Source organism: Melitaea cinxia, chromosome 21, assembly GCF_905220565.1.
Source record: "Melitaea cinxia chromosome 21, ilMelCinx1.1, whole genome shotgun sequence".
Lineage (NCBI taxonomy): Eukaryota > Metazoa > Arthropoda > Insecta > Lepidoptera > Nymphalidae > Melitaea > Melitaea cinxia.
This window is the reverse complement of record NC_059414.1, coordinates 10,359,435-10,384,659: the sequence shown is the minus strand read 5'-3', so window position 1 is coordinate 10,384,659 and position 25,225 is coordinate 10,359,435. Positions and strand designations below refer to the sequence as shown.

The 25,225-nt window shown below is 34.1% G+C and overlaps 1 protein-coding gene and 1 non-coding gene across 2 annotated transcripts; both read left to right on the top strand.

Annotated features, from left to right (window-relative positions):
* The first annotated feature begins 1,576 nt into the window (after window positions 1–1,576).
* Trnak-cuu lies at window positions 1,577–1,649 on the top strand. Its single transcript has one exon. It is a non-coding gene; the product is annotated as a tRNA-Lys (tRNA).
* Window positions 1,650–16,598: 14,949 nt separating this feature from the next.
* Window positions 16,599–17,987, top strand: LOC123663936. Its single transcript, XM_045598576.1, has one exon. It carries the CDS (start codon window positions 16,599–16,601, stop codon window positions 17,985–17,987), a length of 1,389 nt encoding a protein of 462 aa, XP_045454532.1.
* Window positions 17,988–25,225: the final 7,238 nt, after the last annotated feature.

Genomic DNA, 25,225 nt, shown 5'->3' with positions numbered 1-25,225 from the left:
CAAATGATATTCAATAAAAATTTCGCGACGTCGTCGGTGCGAGACATACTTAACGAAGTTTGTAAATCAAGTCTATTCATATTAAAATTCTTCATCACAAACTTTCCTTCCTCTAACTAACTTCCCAAGTTCCTGAAAAGCGAACACACTCATTGGAGGATTTATTCGTCCCGTGATTGTCACTTTTCTTGCTTAACTTGTTTCACTCATGGCTTTACTTGTAATCTTCCTTAGAAATTAAACGTGATTGATGAACGTGAGTGAAGTGAAAATTTCATTTTTGGTATGTGTTTATTAAATTTAATACTTTCACGTTACCTTTTAAAACGTAAACGAAACAGACTGTTTCGCATTCACTTAACTAAGCACTCGTACTAAAAATAAGAAGTAATAAGTATGACTGTTAGAAAAAAAAAATGTTTCTGCACAAATTTCATGAAGTACGGAACTATATTAGAATAAAATGTTACATTATTATTAGTTACATTATACTCACCGTAGGCCTTGTTTCTATTTTTAATATTCATATTTACTTACCCGTCTGATCCCTGAAAGCACTCAGTACCTTTGAACTTAGATTTAAAAACAAAGTTCATGTAAGAAATTGCGACGCTGTTTACATATTGATTGTTAGTTTATCTTACTTTGAGTTTTCTCGGGGTCGGCAAGACCCCAAAACGCTATAATCATAACAAAAATACATTCGACTAGTGATCTTTCCTGATAGTAGGGAATATATTCGCCAACCCACATTGGGGCAGCGTGGTGAATTAAGCTCTGATCCTTCTCCTACACGGGGAAAGAGGTATTGAATATTAATAAATAAATAAAAAAACACGACCCACAAACCTTTTAAAGAAATATGCTCGTTGCAGGACAAAAAAAAATAGACCAAAATATCGGCGTTCGCTTCACTGTAAATTTAAAATCTCTATTCTCCACAATGTTGAATGGGCGTTTGAAAAACAAAAATGAAAAAAAAACGTTCGCCAATATAGCCTGTCAAGTACAGTCGCGTTCGAAGCTTTGTGCAGCTTCTGTACAGTTTTCTATTTTAGAATGGCTATTGTTTCAAATTATTTTGTTAACGCATTATACATAATTATCGTACCATTACTGTTTCTTGTAATAACTTTTTATGTATATTACGATAAGATATAATTACAAGAGAAAGAAATAGGAAATAAGTACAAAGGCGGCTTTCTTACTGAAGATCAATCCAGGTAACCTTAGGGTTAGGGAAATAGTATATTGAAGAGAGAGAAAGATAGAGCAAAGGGTGAGAGAGAAAGAGAAAAAAAAGAAAGACACGCGATGAGATAGATGTTTTTAGATACATAAAAAAAGACGAAATGTTTTAAATTTAGAAATATTTACGGGCTTGCAAGAAATTTCATTATATTTAGTACTTAATGTTTTTCATCAAATGTTATTGGAGAGACATCCTGTGTAATACAATTTTGGATAATCAAATTGAATTAATTATACTTGAATAATTTTAAAGACTAGACGATCTTGTTATTTAATAAGTAGAAAAATAATAAACACTTCGTTAAATTTAACCATATAATACCAAGCCCGGCTAGCTCAGTCGGTAGAGCATGAGACTCTTAATCTCAGGGTCGTGGGTTCGAGCCCCACGTTGGGCGTTACATACTTTTTATATTATTTTCTACAAGATATTGTTACTATATATTGTTATTTTTTTTTTTATATTTTGACATACAAAAAATTCATACCTGCTATTTTTCGTTCCCTCATTTTCCTCCACAGTTGTTCAGCTTTTCTCATTGGCCAATTTTCTATCTTAGCGCTGAAACTTCTGAAGAATTTATATTCTTTGAAGTGTGACATTCTTCTCTCCATCTTGCTGGGCATGTTTCCCGGCGGTGGCGGGGAAGGCGCTTTCGGTGACGTAGACGGTGACGCCATTTTTATCGTTCAAAATTTATAATAGTTCGTTTTAAGAACAATTTATTTTGTCACGCTTAAAAGTTTTACTTGAAATATTTTTTTTAGAATTCGTGGCCTCATAATTTAAATTCGGATTTTTAATCTTTGGTCCCTGATTTTTTTTTACATCAATACCATGATATAAGTATTTTAAGCACATGAATTTAGTAGATTTTTTTAAATGGAAAAGAATATTTAATTTTTTTTTTTTTTTTTTAGGAATATAGACTAATGTTGATATTTGAAGTGATTTTTATATACTTATTATAAATGACTAGAAATCGGTATTTACATCATTGAGATCATAAATAAGAGAGTCGAGTTCGTTACAGAATTTACGTTTGAGAAATATTTTTGTTACAAATCATAGTCGACATTAATCTACATTTTCTTTTAGCAACCGAGTGTTTATCACTCTATCACGGGTTTTTCTAATTAATAACCTGAAACAGATAAAAATAACGTATTACTAACCAATCTTCTAAATATTGGTAACATTATGTCAAGAACTATCAATAATGTATTTTTATTTATTTATACTCTTTATTGTGCAGAACAAAAATAAAAAGTTTAACAAAAAAAAAACAATGACATATTTTAAATAAGGAACAGTGTACAAAGGCGGAAAATTTATTGTTAACGGCAAACCATAGAAAAAAAAGGAATTTATCTATAAAATAAATTATTAAACACATCACTATGTACTAGTTCAAACATCAAATGTGAGTTGTCTCAATCACTTGTCCTAATATTATTTTCAGCAAGGACGACTAGGTTTACAACACCTAATAATAATTTAATAAAATGCAGTTCAGGCTCTCTTTTATCGATAAGTTTTTGTTGCCGCACTTAGGTTATAATTTAATTAACTCTTATCTAGTCCAATATATTTATTATCTATCACTATACAGATTCAATTTATGATATACATACGAAAATTAAAAGCAATATTATACAGTACTCTCAACCACCTTCATACTACACCCTGTACTGCTTTCCAAATACGCATAATATAAACACACCCATAAAAATCTAACTCTATCTAATTATTTATCGTAAAAAGATCAGACAAAAAACCCTTTTAAAGGATTAGTAAAGTTATCTTATTAAAATATATATAAAAAAACACTTCGCCTTAATGCGTTTTAATTATAATTTTTGAAGTAAAACTTCTTTAGGCACGCTTGACTTGGGAAGTAAGCTGGTGAATGCGTGACGAGAGCGTTACGAAAAGTGGGATCGGGCGAGGCGAACGGAAGTTGATAGGGGATATATTTCTATAGATATACGTTAGATGACGCTAAAGAAGTCTTACTTTAGTCGTGTGGTCTAAAGCACACTCGTTTTTTCTTTGTAAACGATATTTTAAAGCTGCTGCGCAAGCTATGTTCGCTATACACTTACATAATTTACTTTATCTTCACATTTGTAATATAGTATTTAAATTACCTATACTATACTTTTCAATACAAATATGGATCTAAAAAAATTTCCCCTGTCCTTAAAATGACATTGAAGGCATTTTTAATTTTTGCGATGTATTTAATCTGTGATTCTAAGTAAAAGTAAAAACAGTAATTTACAATTCATTTAAATACGATGCATTACAAGGCTCCTGAGAGGATTTGGGGTAGAGTCGTCTACGGGCTTCTTGTAGTTCTGGTGTTCGAGGCGTTTATAAGCTACGGTAACCGCTTACCATCAGTTTAGCCATACGCTTGTCTGCCATCCTAGATAAATAAAAAAGACAGTTTAGCAAACTCTGGCAAGAAAAGCTGGGTATGATGATGTCAAGCAAAAGAAGAACACGAATTTAGACTCTTTTGCAAAAGATAACAAATTTGTTGAAGATTATTTTAAACACACACATACAAACGCGTTAAATATAAAGTCATTACCATATTTAGTCGTTGCCAAATTTAAGACCTTCATAAAAAACCTTTTGAAATTTTCCAAGGGATAGAGTAAAAATGATAATTCATCTCACTTAAAAAACATAGATCGATTACGAACCCGCAAAGTTCTGACGGACTAACCAAATTACGTTATAGTCTATTACGATCCTCATCTCCAACCACTTAGGCAATTTGCATTAGAGCGCTATCTTATTAATGTTTAAATAAACATAAAACACTAGCACTAAATATTCATTGCGGCTATATCCGCAATAATTGTGTTTGCTGGCAAACAAAAAAAAACTGACTTCAATTACATCGACAACAATCATCGACACAACGTAGGTAGACGAAAAAATAGTCAAGTAAATATTATAAGTATTGCGGCTATATCCGCAATAATTGTGTTTGCTGGCAAACAAAAAAAAACTGACTTCAATTACATCGACAACAATCATCGACACAACGTAGGTAGACGAAAAAATAGTCAAGTAAATACGAATTATCAAAGCTTACTCCAAAAGTTGTAATCAGATCTCGACGAAATTTAAATGTTACCACATGATAAACATTGGCTTTCGATTAAATTAAAAATCATTAAAATCGGTACACCCAGGAAAAAGTTATGCAGGTTTTCGAGGGTTTCCCTCGATTTCTCTGGGATCATCAGATTCTGGTACCACACTCAGGATATCTCCTTTCGAATAAAAAAAAAAGTTTCAAAATCAGTTAAAATTCAAAATCAATTCATAAACGATCAAGTTATCCCCGAACATACATAATATATATACGCTCGAATTGAGTAACCTCCTCCTTTTTTTGAAGTCAGTTAAAAAATAGCATTCACCGATATAATATAGGCTGTCGACCCCTAACTACGTTCTTCAGCGAATTAACTATTTAACGGTTGAAGTAATGAAAAGATCTTCGCTATCTCCACCGACTCTTTATTAAAAAATTATAATATAAAAAACAACATGCACGTAGTAAATTATATAATAGAATTTATAAATAGTAAAACATAAATTATAAAGAAGAATTCAAAATACAAATACTTGACATCTATCAAAAAATATTTTTATAAACAAAATAAATTCAAGAAATGAGGTTTCATTATTATTTCCATGTAAAAAATCTATATATGTATATACGCCACAGTTTCTTCTTAAGGGGGATTTCGTTGGTATTATAGATCATGTTTCACGTAAAAAAAATCAAGCGTTTTTTTAAATTTTGTTGTCTTTACTCTGGCAACGTACTACGCATAACCATTTAATGCTATTTTTCTTAGTCCTTACAACGTTTATAAAGTGAAATATAAATACTAACCCCACACAATTAAATAACCACACATGGAAACGAATTACCTTTCTCGTAGATTATTTTTTATTGTCAGTGACAGCCGTGCATACACTCTCACGAAAAGTATCGTGCGCGTAATGAGTCTATCAAAGTAGGTTGCCTTTTAAACTAAATCAAATAAGGAAATAGGTAAGGTGCTTTTTTTATACGGAACGCGATCTATTACACCTACAGAACATCTCATTTCGATGGCTCCTAAGTATACTGACTCAACTCTACTTCTAATAACTTTACAGGAAGTCAATAAGAAGAGCGTAAGGTTTATAATATTTCAAATGTTAACACAATCAAGAAAAAATAAATAATCATTTTGAATTAAATATATTGATAGCCTTAAAACTGTGTAAAATCCAATTATGTTATTAATTTATTAAATAATGTTTTTTTTTTTTCGTTATTTATAGGGATAATTTTATTTTTAGGATTTTTTTTTAACATAGGTAGATAGGAAATTAAGTTGATGTTATTAATATCTTAAAAAATGAAACTATCAAAAATTGTTAGTTGACTCAGTATACTTAGGAGCCATCGATTTCAAGTAACGCAATTAGGAGTCGAACAACCTTTAATTCCACGAGTATCCTATACGTAGTCGTTATAGACATTGCAACTATATTATATAAGAATATGTTGAAATAATAACAAAGAAAAAATGCAAGTCATATTATTCAGGCATCTTATTTTCATAATTCAATATTTTGTTAAAACAGAATATCAAGATTATTCTTTCGTTTCATATTGTGTCTAGTACTTTTTTCTATTTTTTAACGGACTTCCAAAAAAGGAGAAGGTTCTCAATTCGACTGTATTTTTTTTTTATGTATGTTACATCAGAACTTTTGACTGGGTGGATCGATTTCGAATTTTCTTTTAATCGAAAGGTGGTGTGTGTCAATTGGTCCCATTTAAATTTATTTGAGATCTAACAACTACTTTTCGAGTTATATCTAATAATGCGTTTTTACTTGACGCTTTTTTCGTCGACCTACGTTGTATTATACCACATAACTTTTTACTGGATGTACCGATTTTGATAATTCTTTTTTTGTAGGAAAGGAAATATCCCTTGTTTTGTACTATAATAAGGAAACAGGATTTGATGATGGGATCCCAGAGAAGTCGAGGGAAACTCTCGAAATTCCGCATAACTTTTTACTGGGTGTACCGATTTTGATAATTTTTAGTTGATGTTTATCATGTGGTCACATTTAAATTTTATCGAGATCTGATAACTAATTTTGAGTAATCTTTAATAACGCGTAGTTACTTGACTAATTTTTTCATCGATCTACGTTGTATTACTTGTCGATATAATTGAAGTCGATTTGCGTGCTTTAGACCACACGACTGAAGTAAACCTTCTTTAGTTGCCCCTACAGTAATATACGAAACGTAAATCCCCTTATCTCTTTCTACTCCCCTATATCTCCCTCTCAACTTCCGTTCGCCTCGCCCAATCAAACTTTTCGTAACGATGTCGTCACGCATTAACCAGGTAAAACATTATTCCTTCAGAATGTCACAGCGTTCAATAATAAGATATTGTCATGCACAGTTTCTAATATTATGTTTTCTCGCGACGTGATGTTACCTTACGAGGTAAATAAATATTGTCATCGAATTATAAAAAAAAAATGTGGAATTATAAAATTCGTGGTGGCAAACGCAGTGTGAGACGTCCTCCTGCCCGCTGGACCGATGATGTACGTAAGATTGCCGGTGTAGACTGGATGAAGTTTGCGGAAAACCGGGATGTCTGTTGGGGAGGCCTATGTCCAGCAGTGAGATATTACAGACTGAAGCATTATCTTGTAAGAAATTCTTACGCTTTTTATGAAATCATCGGTTTCCAAATACAAAAGGGTTAAGAATACATTTTTATATAAAAAAGTCGTATAATAATCCTCACATTCGCTGAAGACTTGACCATAAGCCTCATTCTCTATGTATGAGAACGATTGGAGGTTAATCCACCTCGCTGTTCCACTGCGGGTAGGCGGATATGTTCCCTACACAAGGATAAATATCCAAACCGGAAAAAAATATTTGTACAAATACAAATATCCATACCGGGCTGGAATCGAACCGGCAAACCGTCGGTGTTTTAGGAGACTATTATACCACTATACCAGAGCACCATATAATAATCCTATATACAATTAATTATTAATGTTAAACAAATAAACTCAACAGGATTGTGATATTACTAGTAATAGAGGAACGGTTTGTTAATGTTGATATAACAAAGATTTATTGGCATCCATACCCGGTGCTCGCCTACCTATTGTTGTTTACTTATGCATTTTATGGCTATATTCTACACTACAATCTTACATTCTAAATTTAATAGTGTCTAAAATAAGGTATTGAGTAATTTTAAAAGAAGAATTGATAACTGTCTTTGTACTTTTATATCTTAACCATTATAATCACTAAACGACTACTATAATTGTGTTTGCCAGCAAACAAAAGAAACAGACTTCAATTACATCGACAAGTAAAACAACGAAAGTGGACGAAAAAAAATGACAACCACACTAGTCACCACTATGAAATGAAATGATGAATGATTTTCGAAGATTCTCCTCGATTTCTCTAGGATGCCATCATCAGATTCTGGTTTTATTATCATGGTACCACCCTTGGAATATCCCCTTTCCAACAAAAAAAAAAAAGAATCAGCAAAATCGGTTCATAAACGATGAAGTTATCCGCGAAGACACATAAAAAATATATACGGTCGAATTGAGACACCTCCTCCTTTTTTGAAGTCGGTTAAAAAGGTGCCTTTTGTCTTTATCTGCACAGGAGAAAACAATATATGGGGTAAAATATGTTATAAAAAGATGTAGTCATTGTAATTCCAAGAAATATAAAAACTCATATTGATTAATTGGTGAAAACTTAAGCGATATTAAGATACCTTTACTATGACGGTCCGAAGCCGAAAGATATGACTTATTAGTCAGAGATATACAATACGATTAAGTGACTAGATGAAATTTAACTTAGTTTATAGTTGCTACGCTTCAGCCTGTAATATCCCCCTACTGGGCATAGGCCTCTTTCCCCATGTAGGAGAAGGACCAGAGCTTAAACCACCACGCTGCTCCAATGCGTTTTGGCGGATATATTCCCTACTATGAGTAACGATCGCTATCAGGTGTACAAGATAACGACCGGGACCGACAACTTAACGTGCTCTCCGAGGCACGGTGGGGAACCCCACAAGGACTGCACAAACACCCAGACCACGGTAAACACCTGTATGGCCAATACAAATGTTTGTCATGGGCAGGGATTGAACCCACAACCGTCAGCGCAACAGGTCCAATACCAATCCAGGTCCAGACACAATCCATGGCTGTAACCGTTGTGCCAACGCGGCGTTATAATTGCTAATGTTGTTTAATTTATCTTGAAAGAAATCCTTATGCTTTTTCTTTTTTTTTTGAAATCATCGATTTCCAGATAGAAAAAAGTTAAGAACACATTTTTATATAATCTATGGAGGGCCAAACAAGCAAAAAGCTCCAACTAAATTTTAATGGTTACTGAGACAGTTGGACATCTGCAATATTAGAGGCTTAGCAGATGCGTTTACGGCTTATTGAAATTGATTTATCAACTCTCAATTTTAAATAATCGAGAATCACTGTACTTTTTTTTCTCTTCTCTAAGAGGTCTTTAATTAAGTAGGACCTCTAAATAGTGTCCATTTTAATTTGATTTTTAACTGTAGTTGAGTATTAACACGCAGGTAATTATAATAAATATTAGAGGCATTTGCGTGATCATATAATATGTTCGGAAAAATTGCAAACAGGAATTGTCAATATTTCTTAAGTTGTGAATTGTAAATATGGATATTAAAAAAAATTAAATATTTTTTTAATGAGGTAACTTGAACGTGCTATGAAAATGGTTTAGGCTACTTCTCATACCTATCTGCGAGAGGAATGATGCATTTTTTTTACTTGAGAGAATATTTTTTTCCAAAATAAAACAATTAATATTATTATATTTTTATAAAATAACAATATTTTATTGTTGTTTTGTGTTAGGCGGCTTTTAAAAAATTTATTAAGGACTTTATTATTATTATTGAATGTTTCGTACAAATTCACGAGCTAAAATTAACAAAAGTAGACTAAACTACAACAATTGTAATTTTGATCTACCTGTTAAGAGCAGATATTGTTGTCTAGATAACATATATCAGATCAACCCTTAGGGAATAAAAAGTAATATTTTAATTTTCTATAAAATATTGAAATCATCTCTTCAGCTGAATACGTACAATGTATAATAATTTTTAAAATATGTATTGAATAATAAAATTTTATTTATTATAAAATACATATTTTAAAAATTATTTTATTAACTTTTTATTTTAATATTAAAAGTTTCACACATTTTTAGGAGGGAAAATATAAAACTTTACCATGTAAAGTTAGTTTTTACCCAAACTCACCTCACTAATACGTCTTTCAATTTGATCACTTACACTAATACAACAATATATAATAAAACACAACACCTACATCGGAAACACTTAGAACAAGGGAGGAAAAAGTTAATACACGTTCTGAGTTGCGAAATTAAACGTCTGATCTACACGCGCGAATCTACAGGTCTGACTGACCGCATTGACACAAAATTTCCCGCGTTGGAGGTAAAGAGAGACGAACATATCTGGACACGTTTAGCAAGAAAGAGATAAATATATTTTCGCAATTCGCCGGAAAATCTCTGGAAACTCATAGGATACGGGCTATGGATGTGTAACGTCATCTAATGCTATAAATATGGGAAATTATGATTGTAGACATTGCCTTGAACGAATTCAGCCTAAGGGCTCGGTATATTGAAATGTTATAAAATCTCCAGATTGTAATCATCTGAAAAATAACCTTGATTCATATCGCGTTCTTGCGCTATAATATATTTAAGCTGTAAAATAAAAAATAAAACAAAAACAAACTTTTCTTTGTGTTATAGTATTAAAAAATTATTTACTGAAAATTTTTACCAGGTTCTCCTTACTAGCTTAGCTATAATTTTTTTTTTATCACATTATTTTTAAAACGTTTTTTTTTGTCTTAGTTAGGTTAGTAATACATATTTATTCTTTATACCTACTTTTACTCTTATTGTGTTTCAATAAAAGACAACGATTTGTAAAAAAATATAGTGTCTAGATTCTTAAGTATTTGTGTTATTTAAAGAGTTGTTTATATATGTAGGAAGTTATACTTGAGAAATTGCATATTTGCTTATGTACATACTCTATTTATTTATTAAATGTCTGTTATTATAGATGTTCCTTATAATTTTTTAAATATCTCAGGAAATCCGCTGTGTGCGAAATGCGCATATATTGAAAAGTTTTCGGGTACAATTTTTTGTGTTATAGTTGTTTTTGAGTAAAATAAGTTAACTATGTGCGTCCTTTTTCCTTAACTTTAACTACGGATGGCACACGGGATCAATAAATATTCATCAAATAATGATCGTTAGCGCAACGGCACAGCACTGGTTTGTGGCTATTGCGGGTTCGATCTCCGCACATGACATACATTTGTATTGGCCATACAGATGTTTGCCGTGGTCTGGGTGTTTGTGCAGTCCTTGTTGCAGCTGTCGGTCCCGATTGGACATGTACACCTGATAGCGATCGTTACTAATAGTAGGGAATATATCCGCCAACTCGCATTGGAGCAGCGTGGTGGATTAAGCTCTGATCCTTCACCTACCTGGAAAAAGAGGCATGTGCCCAGCAGTGGGATATTATAGACTAAAGCATAAGCGTAATTGTACGGTTCAGCCGCACATACATATCGCCCGATCAGCAGTTTACGTTAGTTGCACGATTCATTAGCTAAATACATCAGTTCACGTTCACCTATCATCATCGTACAGCGCGTTCGTGAGCTCATAATAGCAATTAATTATTAGCAAATATATTTATATTTTAACTTTTATTTTTATATCTTTTATCTACCATAATCAGCAGCAGCAATTCAGGTGTAACATACATCTTTTTGGTCCTTCGAGCTTATCGTGAGCGGGACTTATATCGCGAGTGACTTTTTTACGAGCGCAGTAAGGGCCGCCACGTAAGTTAACCAGCAGCAGCTTTGGTGAGTCTACAGCTCTCTATTATCAGCAGTATCAGTATTTATATCAGTTTATAAAAATGGAAGATCTTCTAGCTAGCCAAACCCAGATCATGGAGGCTATGAATCAATTTTTAATTAATTTTAAAAAAGACGGTGCCGAACGCAAGACACCGGCTCATATTAAAAAGCGTCTCAGCACTTTAGAGAGTTATTGGCAGGAGTTTCAAAACAATCATTTGAGGCTTTGCGATTCTAGCGACAAATCAAACGAATATTTCACTAGTAATTACTATAAGAAAACATCCGATTTTTACAATGACACACGCAGCTATTTACTCACATTTTTACCCAGTGAGTCTAAAGAAAAAAGCGTACTAAAGCCAGCCACCCCGTTGCAAATGCCAGGCTTTACAGCTATACCGTCGTCTGGCAGCGTGTCACGTCCGGTGACATCATCCGATAAAGAAACTTCGCGAACCCAAGGTAATAGCAGCAAATTAGAAGAAATGTTGAGACGGCAAAGAAGCAATTTTAAAGCATTTCAGCGTACAATTAGCAGCATCGATCTCGACATTGTCTCAGAAAAATGGGAATACGAAGATATTTTGAAGTCGGTACAATCACGCTGGACCATCATTGACGCGTTGCACTGGGAGATAGACAGCGAATTATACGAAGACGATCAAGAATATGAAGAGATGTTTAGCAGCTATGAATCCAAATTTAACGAAATTAAAAAAAGTATCAACAGCAAGATGTGGTCTGATCTGTATCGGGAGAAAACCACCCCGAAAATGGATATCCCTGTGTTTAGTGGGAGCTACCACCAGTGGTTATCCTTTAAAGACTTGTTTGTCGAAACCATCCACACGAATCGAGCCTTATCAAATAGTCAAAAAATGCAGTTTTTGAAAAGTAAATTAAAGGGCGAAGCAGAAAAGCTAGTGCAACATCTACACATAACTACAGATAACTATCAAGTATGTTGGGATCTTCTAAACAACCGATACAGCAACATAAAACTAATTTTTAATTCTCACATGAGTGTCCTACTCAACCAGCCTATTATGCAGCATCAATCCGCAATTGCAATAAAAAGGATTCACGACACCACCAACGAATGCCTTAACGCTATCAAAAACTTGGGAGTCAGCATAGAAAACTGGGACCCTATCATCGTATATATACTCACGCAAAAATTAGATGCGGACACTCACAACGACTACATCGAGTCACTCAAGCATCCAAGAAATTTACCAGTTTTAAAAGATTTATTACAATTTTTAGAAGCCAAATTTACCGCTCTAGAGTCCTCTAAACGAAAACAAGATCCCTCAAAATCTATCCCGCATCCGCAACATATTTTTCAGCCCTCAAATTTAAAAAAACCATATACATTTAAATCATATGTAAGCAATGAAAATCAATTATTTAAATCAAATAATTTTAATAGCAAAAGTAGGTTAACGTCAACAGCGAAGACAAAATGCCCCGTTTGCAATAAAGATCACGCCATTCCATATTGCGAAACGTTTTTAGCGTATCAACCAAATATCAAGCGACAAACAATTCAAAAGCTATCGTTATGCCAAAATTGCCTTTATAATCATAACGGTAATGAATGTTTTTCAAGAAAAAGATGTCATAAGTGCCAATTAAATCATCATACTTTGGTTCATGAAGCCTTTGCCGCATCAGCAAACACTGCAACGTCGAATACAAAGTCCAACAGCACCGTTTCGAAATCTAACGCGTCACTAGATGACACTCAGGAGATTTTATTAGCAACCGCTCTGATCAACGTCCAAGCTGTTGATGGCACTCTTCACACCATGCGAGCGCTTATCGACCAGGGATCTCAAACGTCGATTATCACCGAGAATGGCGCTCAACGGTTGGGACTACCTCGTAAGCACTGCAAGGGAGTTATCTTAGGAGTAGGAGCGAAAGAAAATAATTGCAAAGGTACTATGAACATCACCCTATCATCTTGTCATGACTCGTACCAGCTTAACCTAGATGTATTTATCATGCGCCACGCTGTAAACAATCTCCCTAACAAATCATTCTCAAAACCATCATGGGAATATATTAAAAACATACAACTTGCAGACCCTGAATTTTATCGCAGCAGAACAATAGATTTATTACTGGGCGCTGATGTTTATTCTTCTATAATTATGGGAGGAATCATCAAAGAAAATGACAACATGCCTATTGCGCAACAGACGCGGCTAGGCTGGATTTTGTGCGGAAGTGTAAAATCCTACAACTGTAATGTCATCATGGTGGACTTAGATAGCATTCACAAATTTTGGTCCATTGAAGATATTAACGAAAATGAGGAAATGTCGTTCGAAGATTATCAATGTCTACAAAAATACAAGGAAACTACTTTTCGCCAATCCGACGGAAAGTATGTGGTACGCCTTCCACTTCACTCTGACGCTGGTGAGAAGTTAGGATTATCTGAACCCACAGCCTGCGCACAATTTTATCAGCTTGAGCGTAAATTCGACAAAAATAAAAATTTAGCTTATAATTATAAGCAGTTTATTAATGAGTATATCAATTTAGGTCACATGCACTTAATAACAAAAGCGAATATGACACCATTATATTATATGCCGCACCACGCTATTGAAAGACCCGACTCTATTACCTGTATTAAACATCAAAACGCAGCCACTGTAACAATATTAGCAGCAAAAACGAGACTTATACCGGCTAATAAAACTTCAAACTCCAATCATGTTTCGTTACCCAGGCTGGAGTTAAGCAGTGCACTTTTACTTTCCAAACTAATGAGTAAAATTAAACAGAGCCTATCAGCACTAACTCTAGAGGTTTACGGTTGGTGTGATTCCACAGCAGCACTAGGATGGATTCATGGAGACCCCAACCGGTGGAAGCCTTTCGTTGCCAACAGAGTTAAGAAAATCACTGACGTCATGCCCCCCGTATGCTGGCGTTATGTAAAAAGCACAGAGAACCCAGCTGACTGTGCTAGCCGTGGCATGAAAGTTGAGCAATTACAGCAGCACAATTTATGGTGGAACGGACCTACGTGGTTGTCATCATTTTCTGATTCCCAGGAAAATAAAATAACTTATCAAACCGACTTAGAAACTAAAGTAAAATTAATTAATACTTTACAAACAAACAGCAGTAACAATAACGAAATTGATATTATTAATTTAATAATTCACAAGCAAAGCAGTTTTACGCGAGCGACGCGCGTACTTGCATGGATATTGCGAGCGTTTTCAAACAAAAGCATTAAATTACAATATTTAACATCGACCGAATTAAGCAACGCAAAACAGAAAATTATAATGTACGTTCAAAAATCTGAATTTGAGCAAGAAATGAATGATCTTTCTAAACAAAGAAAAATTAATTCTAAGAGTAAGCTTCTCTGCCTAAATCCGTATTTAGATCAAAACGGATTACTGCGCGTTGGAGGCAGACTCAAAAATAGCAACATCCCTTACGATATGAAGCATCCATACATCATTCCACACAGAAGTCATCTTACTAATCTCCTGATCGATCTAGCTCACAAATCTACTTTTCACGGAGGTGCCCGCCTTACTCAGTCGTGGCTTAGACAGCAGTATTGGATCATAAGCGGAAACAAAGTAGTGAGGAATCGTTTACGTCTTTGTGTTATATGCAAGCGTCACAATCCAGATAAAAACGAACAGCTAATGGGTGACCTGCCTGAAGCAAGGACAAATTCGACGCGCCCATTTTTTCATACCGGGGTTGACTATACGGGATTCGTAGATATTAAAGCAAATAGGGGAAGAGGTATTAAAACCACTAAAGGATACGTTGCCGTGTTCATCTGTATGGTCACAAAAGCTGCACACCTTGAATTGGCAGCTCTACGTCGATTAGCAGCAAGAAAAGGTACCCCGCGTCATTTATACAGCGATAATGGGACCAATTTCATCGGAGCTAATAAGGTCTTAGCCAAAGAACACTTCGACTTGAAATCGACCCTATCAAATGAGTTTTTCACAGAGATCAGCGAAATGAAAATCGACTGGCATTTTAATGCCCCCTCGTGGCCTAGTGCCGGCGGACTGTGGAAAGCGGCAGTGAAAAGCTTAAAGCATCACCTTCGTAGAGTGGTTGGTGATCAAAAGCTCACTTATGAGGAATTCTCTACGTTGTTAGCGCAGCTCGAAGCCTGTCTCAACTCTAGACCGCTGTGTGCGATGTCAGAAGACCCAGATGACATTGATTATTTAACACCAGCTCACTTCTTGTCCAGCGGACCCATTCTTTCAGTTATAGAGACTGAAACAGACGGCAGAACAAGATGGCAACTTACGCAAAAAATATTCGGCGATATTTGGAAAAGGTTGCGTATTGAATATTTAGTTCAACTAGCAGCTCGAAGCAAATGGCGTGAGTCGCGAGAAAACATTAAAATCGACGACATAGTATTGATACATGACGCTAATTTACCGCCTGGTAAGTGGGCTCTAGGCCGAGTGATCCAATTACATCCTGGTACCGACAACTTGGTGCGAGTAGTCTCCGTCAAAACAAGAAATGGCTCAGTTATCAAAAGACCCATCATAAAGCTGTCTATTCTACCCGTCAACATCGAACCGTCAAATAAAAGCAGCGAAATAATCGTAACTACAAACGAAATATCATCACGTAACAACAAACAAAAAACATCAAAGAAATCCTTCTATAGCCATTTTTTATCGATTCTGATGATCTTTATGTTATTTATGTCTTCAACAGTGCAAGCCAACTACAACATCACGAGATTGAGCGATAGCAAATACATATATTTTGAAAAAATCGGAAATATGCGCGTAATACAAGATCAATGGAAGTTAGTGGCATACTACGATATGGAACCTTATCTGTACGGCACAAGGATACTTAACAATTATATTAATCACTTGCAAAGTTTATGTAAAAACTCGACTAAAAGTATACATTGTAACATAATATTACAACAGCTGATCCACGAAATCAACGAGCTCAAGTACAACGACCGCATATTACTAAGTCAGCATTTCGATAATCGTAAGCGCAAGCGCCGAGGCCTTGTCAATGGTGTCGGTTACATCGCGAATACATTGTTCGGCGTCTTAGACGAACGTTTTGCGTCTCAGTATGAAAAAGACATTAATTTAATTCAAGAGTCAATCAAAAACATCTAGCACAGCTCTGGAAAAATCAAACATCGATTATAGAAGCGGAAAATAACGTTTTAAAAAGGATAGAATCCACAATGGAAAGACAGTACAAGACTTTTAATCAACACCTTAACATCTTAGAAAAGGAGTCGTATGATATTAAGATTAAAATGTCGGACATAGAAAATACTAATGACTTTATCATGTCCAGCATCATAGCTAACAATGTCCTGGCAAATTTGCGTAATATTCAAGATACTCTTTTGGATACCATTACTAACCTTCAACATTTTAATGTGCATCTTTTGTCACCTATTCAGATGGAAAACGAGCTAAGTATCATATCCAGCCAGATAACAAAGGATTTGTCATTACCGTTAGATAACCTCCGAAATAATTTATCCAACCTATACAGGATTTTAAAGGTCAAAGCTAGAATGACGAAACAGTATTTCATTTTTGAGATCCAAATACCTCTTACAAGTAGAGACGACTACGAAATTTACAATGCCATACCTCTCTATCACCAAATCGCTAACTCATCACGTACTATGGTTAATCTTCTCCCAATATCTGATCACATAGCAATAAATTTGAAGAAAGATACCTTCATACCGGTAACTGAGAATGACTTTAAGAACTGTATAGAATACAACGATAATATTTTATCAAATTATCTTTGCCAAATTCAAACGCCCGTCTACGAGAGACAGACGGACGAAAACCTTTGTATAAAAAGTAAACAAACGAACAGCTGTGAAATCACAACTAGCGCGTGTCAAACTACATGGAAAAAGCTTACTAAGTTAAACACATATCTAATTAATTGTTGCGGGCAATGTACTTTTCGTTTTATATGTCGAGATCGGGTTACCGTCGAACAGGTGACGGGAACTAATATTATAATTCTCGGTACCGACTGCATCATTCGGGGAAATACGCTAGTGATAACGCCTCATAAATTATTGACTAATGAGTTAAATATCGAGCCGGTAATCTTTGCACCAGAGATCGCACCCGTCAATAGCATCATCAATATATCCATCCCTATCCACACGATGAATATATCAGACGGTTTCGGACAAGATATCGATAACATCGAAAACAATATAAAGCAGCTAAAGTCGGCTTCGGACAGCCTAGAAAATGAATCCAATAGCCTGAGCTATCATGACGTCCATCACTACGTCGCCATCTACTGCCTGGCGGCCGCAGGGCTGGCGGTTGCGGGCGGCGCGTGGGTGCGCGCGACCTGCAGACGCGCTCGAGCCGCGCGCCCGCCTCCGAGCAGTGGTCAGCAGGACACTACTGTACATTGTGTGTGTTCCAAAAATTTTAAGTGTATAAGTGTGAGTGAAAAAGCAGAGCAAAGTGATTACAGTGTCAGTGTTCTCGGTCAAGACATTCCAAATCAGACTAATCGATCGGTTCATAAAAACACTTCGCCTGTTTTATTAAAATGTAATTTTAGACGTACTCGCTAACTAAAAATTGTCGGGTCCATTTGTAAATTAGCCGTTAAGATTTTATGTCGGTTTCATCCTTGTTTTAGTTTAGCTCACATCATCCATACCTCACTCATCTTCTCGCCCGGGAGCATGTACGGTTCAGCCGCACATACATATCGCCCGATCAGCAGTTTACGTTAGTTGCACGATTCATTAGCTAAATACATCAGTTCACGTTCACCTATCATCATCGTACAGCGCGTTCGTGAGCTCATAATAGCAATTAATTATTAGCAAATATATTTATATTTTAACTTTTATTTTTATATCTTTTATCTACCATAATCAGCAGCAGCAATTCAGGTGTAACATACAGTAATGATTTCAAAAACAGCGACTAAAACTTCAATCAGAAATTCTGTCTATTTCGTTAAAACGGCACAAAAATTCATTATGTATTTTCGACTTTATTATGAATAGGCAGACAGACGAATACGGCAGGGGAGTTTATCTTGCGATATGTTAAAATACATTAAAATTAAAAATATTTGTGAATTCAATATTAGTTTATAAGGAAAAATCTCTCACAAAACTCACTTTTGGTAGACACTTCTACATTTTCTTCGTCGTAACACCTGATTATCATAAAGTTTACTATCCAACTTGAGCTCCGGTGACACGCGCTTTAATTTTTAAACTAAAAGTGTCTTTGATTTTCGGTTCATAAAAGTAATAAGTACGAATTTGCAACAAATTTTACAACCATAATGGAATAATTAGATGTTCTACAATACCTGTATGTTATAATTACCGATTTGTGCGATATTCTGAAAATTTATATGTTTAGAGCGCTTACGTTTAATACGTACGATTTTACGTTTACAGCGCTTTTAGCTGCATTTGTAATTTATAGGTATAACTAGCTGACTCGGCAAACGTTGTCTTGCCGCTAAACACTATTTGAAAATAGGGGTTGATGGTAGAAGGGTGAACATTTAGGGTTGTATGTATTTTTCAACGCCAAATCGTAATAAAATAAAAAATAAATAATTTATCAAAAAATTAAAAAAAAAGTTAGGGTTGGACTACCCTTAACATTTAGGGGAATTTTTTCAGACCTACCGAATATGCACACAAAATTTCATGAGAATCGGCCAAGCCGTTTCGGAGCAGTTTAACTACAAACACCGAGACACGAGAATTTTATATATTAGACCGTCCGTTTTATATAGTATACCAGTATTCAATGTGTAAATATGAATATCTAGACAATTTATTTTTTGATTCTAAAGTTTTCTTATTTTAAAATAAAAATATAAATGATTTGTTTTAATGGATCATTTTATTTTTTTATTTTTTTAAATATTATATTAACGTTTTTAAGGTTATAATTTGAGGTCGTATGTATATCAAAGCTGGCACACACGCTTTCTTTGGACTTTATCGCTTACGAAATTATATAAAGCCCGAGGTCCTTAAAAAAATATAGCCAGTGTAATCACATATGTACATGCTTTTGATGTATATTTGTTTATTTTTTAATAAAAATACACACAAATGATAAATCTAAAAATAAATTTAAATAACTATCGGATTAGGGATGAAAGTCGAACCCACAAATGCCAGAGTATAAAGCAGGGTCACTGAAAACTGCGCCATCAAGTTAGTCGACAACTCGACATATTATGTTATTGATCCATAACATCTCGCTATGATTCGCGTCGCGACGCATTCAATTTTAATTTTTTTATCACTAAGATTAACAAGTTCCCCAACTCTTGAGAACAAGTACACCATCACTACATTGTATAAAACAAAGTCGCTTCCCTCTGTCTCTTCCTATGTATGCTTAGATTTTTTAAATTACGCAACGGATTTTGAGGCGGTTGTTTAGTAGATAGCGTGATTTATGAGAAAGGTTTATATGTATAATACATGCATAATATGTTAAAGATGAGTGATAATTTTAGAGGTTTCTAACGTATCTTTTGTTCTTGATAGTACCAGTATTGCACCCGTGCGAAGCCGGGGTGGATCGCTGATATAAGGTAATTGTTAATAATATGTTATAATTAATATTTTGTTGTATTCGTTATACTTAGAATAAAGTTGGTATAAAAAGGTTTTAAAAAATTGATACATATAAAAAAATGGTAATGGAGAAAAACTGGTGAGTTATCTGGCTTGTATAACATAAACTAAGAAGACTTATGGTATCAAAACAAAAATTATATCATACAAAATCTGAACCTATCAAAACTATTTCAGAATAATAATAAACAGATCTCGAAATTATGGGCGTTCGGAGGAAAAATATTAAATAAAGAACATATCAAAAATAATATCAATAAATCATCGCTTAATAAAAACCAAAAATATATGATGATAACATCATTTATTTTAAAAATATATTAGTTACTAGAAGAACTTCACTGTTTAACCCAGGATGATGGAAACTTTTTCTCCGTTATATGTAACCGTGTGATGTTTTAAAGACTACCTATATCTTCTCAAAAACAAATAATCTAATAAAGAAAATTTTTAAATTTGCCCTAGTACATAGTAAAATAAGATTTTTATTTTATTTATAGCATAGTTGTAATCTTACTAAAATATATTTTATAAAATTGCTAAAGCTTCATGAATATTATTTCATGATTTACGTGCGTAATATTCAACCATTATTAAACGTGCACATCCTGTCACAGCTAGTTTGTTACAGTAATGTGTTCTGAGTATTGCATAGTAAAGATATTTGATATCAGATTTTTAAAATCAAAATAAAAGTAATTACAATTTTAGTTTTTCAGAAGGTCTATAAATATTAAATTGTATTGTGTAATTGTAAAATTTGTAGAAATCAATTTTATGTAAATATTTCAATTAATAACATTATTCATTTATTGTTAATATGTTAGGTCATAAGCATTCGCAGGAGTGGATATTTGTGTTCATACAAATATTTATTTCCGGTCTGGTTGTTAAGCCTTGTGGTCCCCCTACCGTGCCTCAGAGAGCGCGTTTAGCTGTCGGTCGCGGTTGTTATCATGTACACTTGGTAGTGATCGTTACTTATTGTAATATATCCGCCAAACCGCATTAGAGCAGCGTGGTGGATTAAGCTCTAATCAATTTTCCTACATGAAGAAAGAGGCCTGATATACATACTGTCTGATATAGATATTACAGGCTGAAGCGTATATGCATTCAGCATTATTAGACTGATTACACATTTTAGACGGAGATGAAATAAACTGAATCTGTTTGTAAATGCTCTACAGCTGGCCAAGACCTCTTTTTCATGTTGGGGTAGGTTTAAACTTAGTTTAAGCGTTACTTCACTGCAAGTTGGTGAACAATTTCTGCAGAGTGAAAATTTTCCTAATCCAGTCAAAAAAGTAACTTTTTTACTGCTGTCATTGTGTTCCCTATCACTTTTTTATTGTATTCCTATATTTTTGTACTTATAATCATATTACACTACTTATTTTTTATAATTTGTAAACTGGCCAATAAATGGGTTTTCTTTCTTCTTTACAATTTAAGAAACCTGATGCTCGTGTCTTCTCTTCTTTAATATTCTAAAATTCCTTGTACTTCTCTTCATCTATTTAATCAGCAACGTAATTGACCTTTAGCTTTAACCTTTGCGCTATACAGAAACAACGTAGAAATTTATGATATGTGCACACACGTTCCAAAATACAAGCAATAAAAATGCTTAGACCTATTAATTCGTGTACTACTTTACTTGACTTGTGATTTTATAGAAAAACTAGTTGCATCATGCGGTTTCACCCACGTAATTTCCAATTCCGTGGGAATGTTGGTATAAAAAGTAGCCTATATATATTAATCTCGATCTCCAGCTATCTACGTACCGAGTTTTATTAAAATTGGTCTAGAGCAGTTTTTGCGTGAAAGATTGTATAAACATACATACATCCATCTTCGTATACTTTACTACGGTAAAGTTAAAATCTAAAATCTATACATAATTGTGTTTGCTCGCAAACGAAAAAACCGACTTCAATTACATCGACAAAAATACTACGTAAGTAAACGAAAAAAAAAATTAACGGACGCACTAGTCGGCACTACGATTGTCGAGGGTTTCCCTCGATTTCTCTAGGATTCCATCATCAGATGCTGCTTTTCTTATCATAGTACCACACTTGGAATATCTCCTATCCAACAAAAAAAGAATTATCAAAATCGGTTCATAAACGACGAAGTTATCCCCAAACATACGTAAAATATACGGTCATAGGTCGAATTGACTAACCTCCTCCTTTTTTGAAGTCGGTTAAAAATAACACGCTATTAAAATACATATCTGTACTAATATTATCTGCACTTATGTTACAAAGCTGAAAGGTTTGTGTTTGTTTGTTTAAACGTGCTAATCTTAGGAACAATTGGTTTGAATTGAAAAATTCTTGTTGTGTTGGGTAAGTCTATATTAAGAGATTTTAGGAAGGCTATATTTTCCTCAAATCAACGCATGTGAAACCTTTGGGCACAGTTACTTAATTATATACCTCTACAATATAATAGAGATGGTAACTATGTAATCGTGTTTATAAGTACTAGTGGTCGCCCGGAGGTCGAAATTCGACCATAATTAAAATTTAAATTAAAGAAAAAATTATGAAAATATAGAACCTTTTTTCAAACTTTTCAATATGACTACAGACTTTGACAATTAACAAAAAAGTTATAATATGCGTGTATGTGTCAAATAGATGGTAGTGTGTATATTTTTTTTTTAAATTGATTTCGTATATTTTTTATGCATATTAAAAAAAATATATTAGCATTCTGTACTCTTTCTCTATATAAACTATAAGTGTACGAAATTTTATACTCCTCCGTCCGCGCAATTTTTGTAAAAATGGGTACAAAGTTTTTGCTTCACGTATTAATTTATAGGTACCTATTTCGATGAACGTCGCAAGCTCATTTCCGCTCACAGCTAACAATAATACTAAAAACTATTTTATGGTTCCTTTTGGTATCCCCATCGTGCTTAATAAAGACGCTTATTATAAGTGAATTCTCATTTATGTTCTTAATATAGTAGCTTATTCCTATTATTCTTAAAAATATAACACTCTTCTTCTTCTTCTTCTTTGGGGTTAATAGGTTTCCATAGTGCCAAATGAGCACAGATGGTTTCGCCAATGTCACGTAGAAAAGATTACACTCGTACAATTCATTAGTTAGCATCTACAAGTAATTATTACTATACTACTAAAATTAACGGATGTAAATCTATGATATGTAATTCTACGAGTATATATTTGGGTAATTATTCAATTCTAAAGGGTCAGTGGCTAGCTATAAAGGGTACCGGAGGTCAGACGGCATTTCTTTATGTTAAAATTCTAAGTTAGTCGTCTGACAGCTGTTTGATTCAGATTTAATTTAATTTAATTTATATTATATTTATTAATTCATCATCATCATCATTACAGCCTATACAGTCCACTGCTGGACATAGGCCTCCACAAGTTTACGCCAAAAATAACGTGAACTCATGTGTTTTGCCCATAGTCACCACGCTGGGCAGGCAGGTTGGTGACCGCAGTACTGGCTTTGTCGCATCGAAGACGCTGCTGCCCGTCTTCGGCCTGTGTATTTCAAAGCCAGCAGTTGGATGGTTATCCTGCCATCGGTCGGCTTTTTAAGTTCCAAGGTGGTAACGGAACTGTGTTATCCTTTAGTCGCCTCTTACGACACCCACGGGAAGAGAGGGGATGGCTATATTCTTTAGTACCGTAGCCACACAGTACATATTTATTAATTACACATTATTTATTTTCTTTATTTGTCGTTTTCATAATAAAAACATTTCTATATTTATTATAAAAATAGCTATATCATAGTAAAATTGATAAACAATTTAAAAAAAAACAGAAAGTTATTTGCCTGTTTCTCCGGCTGATGATATTGATATATGACGTATAACAGTCCAACAGATAAAAATTTATAGTTGCAGGTTCAATTCCAGCTTGTAGTTTATATTTGTGTGTTGTATGTATATTTCTTTTCGGACTGGGCATCTTTGCTTGTGGATCTCCCCACCGTGCCTTGCCCGCATCACGTAAAACTGTAGGTCTTGTTTGTTATCATAGACAATTAATTACGATCGTTACTCTTATTTACTTCAGTCTATCGCAGTTCTCTACTGGACATAGGCCTCCCCAAGTTCACCCCAAACATTCCGGATTTTCGCAATCCTAATCCAGTCAAAACCGGCAATCTTACGTAGGGCCGGAGGGCATCCGACACTACTTTTGCCAACACGTGGTCTCTACTCCAGGACTAGCGACTCTAGCGGCCACCGATCCTGCGACACAGATGACCAGCACACTGTCGAGTCAACTTGGTTATTCTACAGGCTAGGTCGGTTACTTTTTAACTAGCTTCCAAAAAGGAAGAACTTCTCAATGCGATTGTACTTTTTTTTATACGTATGTTAGTTACATCAGAACTTTTGACTAGGTGGACCGACATTTGTTTTAATTGATAGGTGTTGGATGTCATGTGGTCCCATTTAAATTTAATTGAGATTTGAGAAGTTCCGTTAGAATTATATCTAATAATACGTATTTACTTGACTATTTTTTCGTCGACCTACGTTGTATTAAACCGCATAACCGAATTTATCAATTGATGATTTTATCGAAAGCTAATGTTTGTCATGTAGTCTTATTTAAATTTGATTGAGATATGATTGGTAATTTTTGAGTAATCTTTAATAACGCGTATTTACTTGACTGTTTTTTATATTATACCTCATAACTGTTTACTGGGTGCACCGATTAATATAATAAATAAAGCCTACCTAAGAAAAAGTTAAGCGTGTTTATTCATATAAACATATTTATTTATATTTTTTCAAATCACTGAGTGTCCATCATTAACAAAATAATTAATAATAACGTATTATAAGTAACGGTATCTTGATTATTCGTTTTTCACTAGGAAAAAATCTGGAGCAATTTTCCTTCACATGCCATATAAATCTAATTTATCACCCATATTGAAGGAAAAGCCGTATTGCCATCGACAATATTACATATTTATTTTGAAAGAACGTGTAAATTTGATATTTTTCGTGTGAAAAAAATTAAAACATTTCAGAGTTAGTATCCTACATTATAATAAATCACAATCATCAATACATTTAAACATCCGTTTTTATTTTGTAGTAAGCCAAATAATCAGATGTTATTACAATCAAATATGGATTAACCATAGAGCATTTT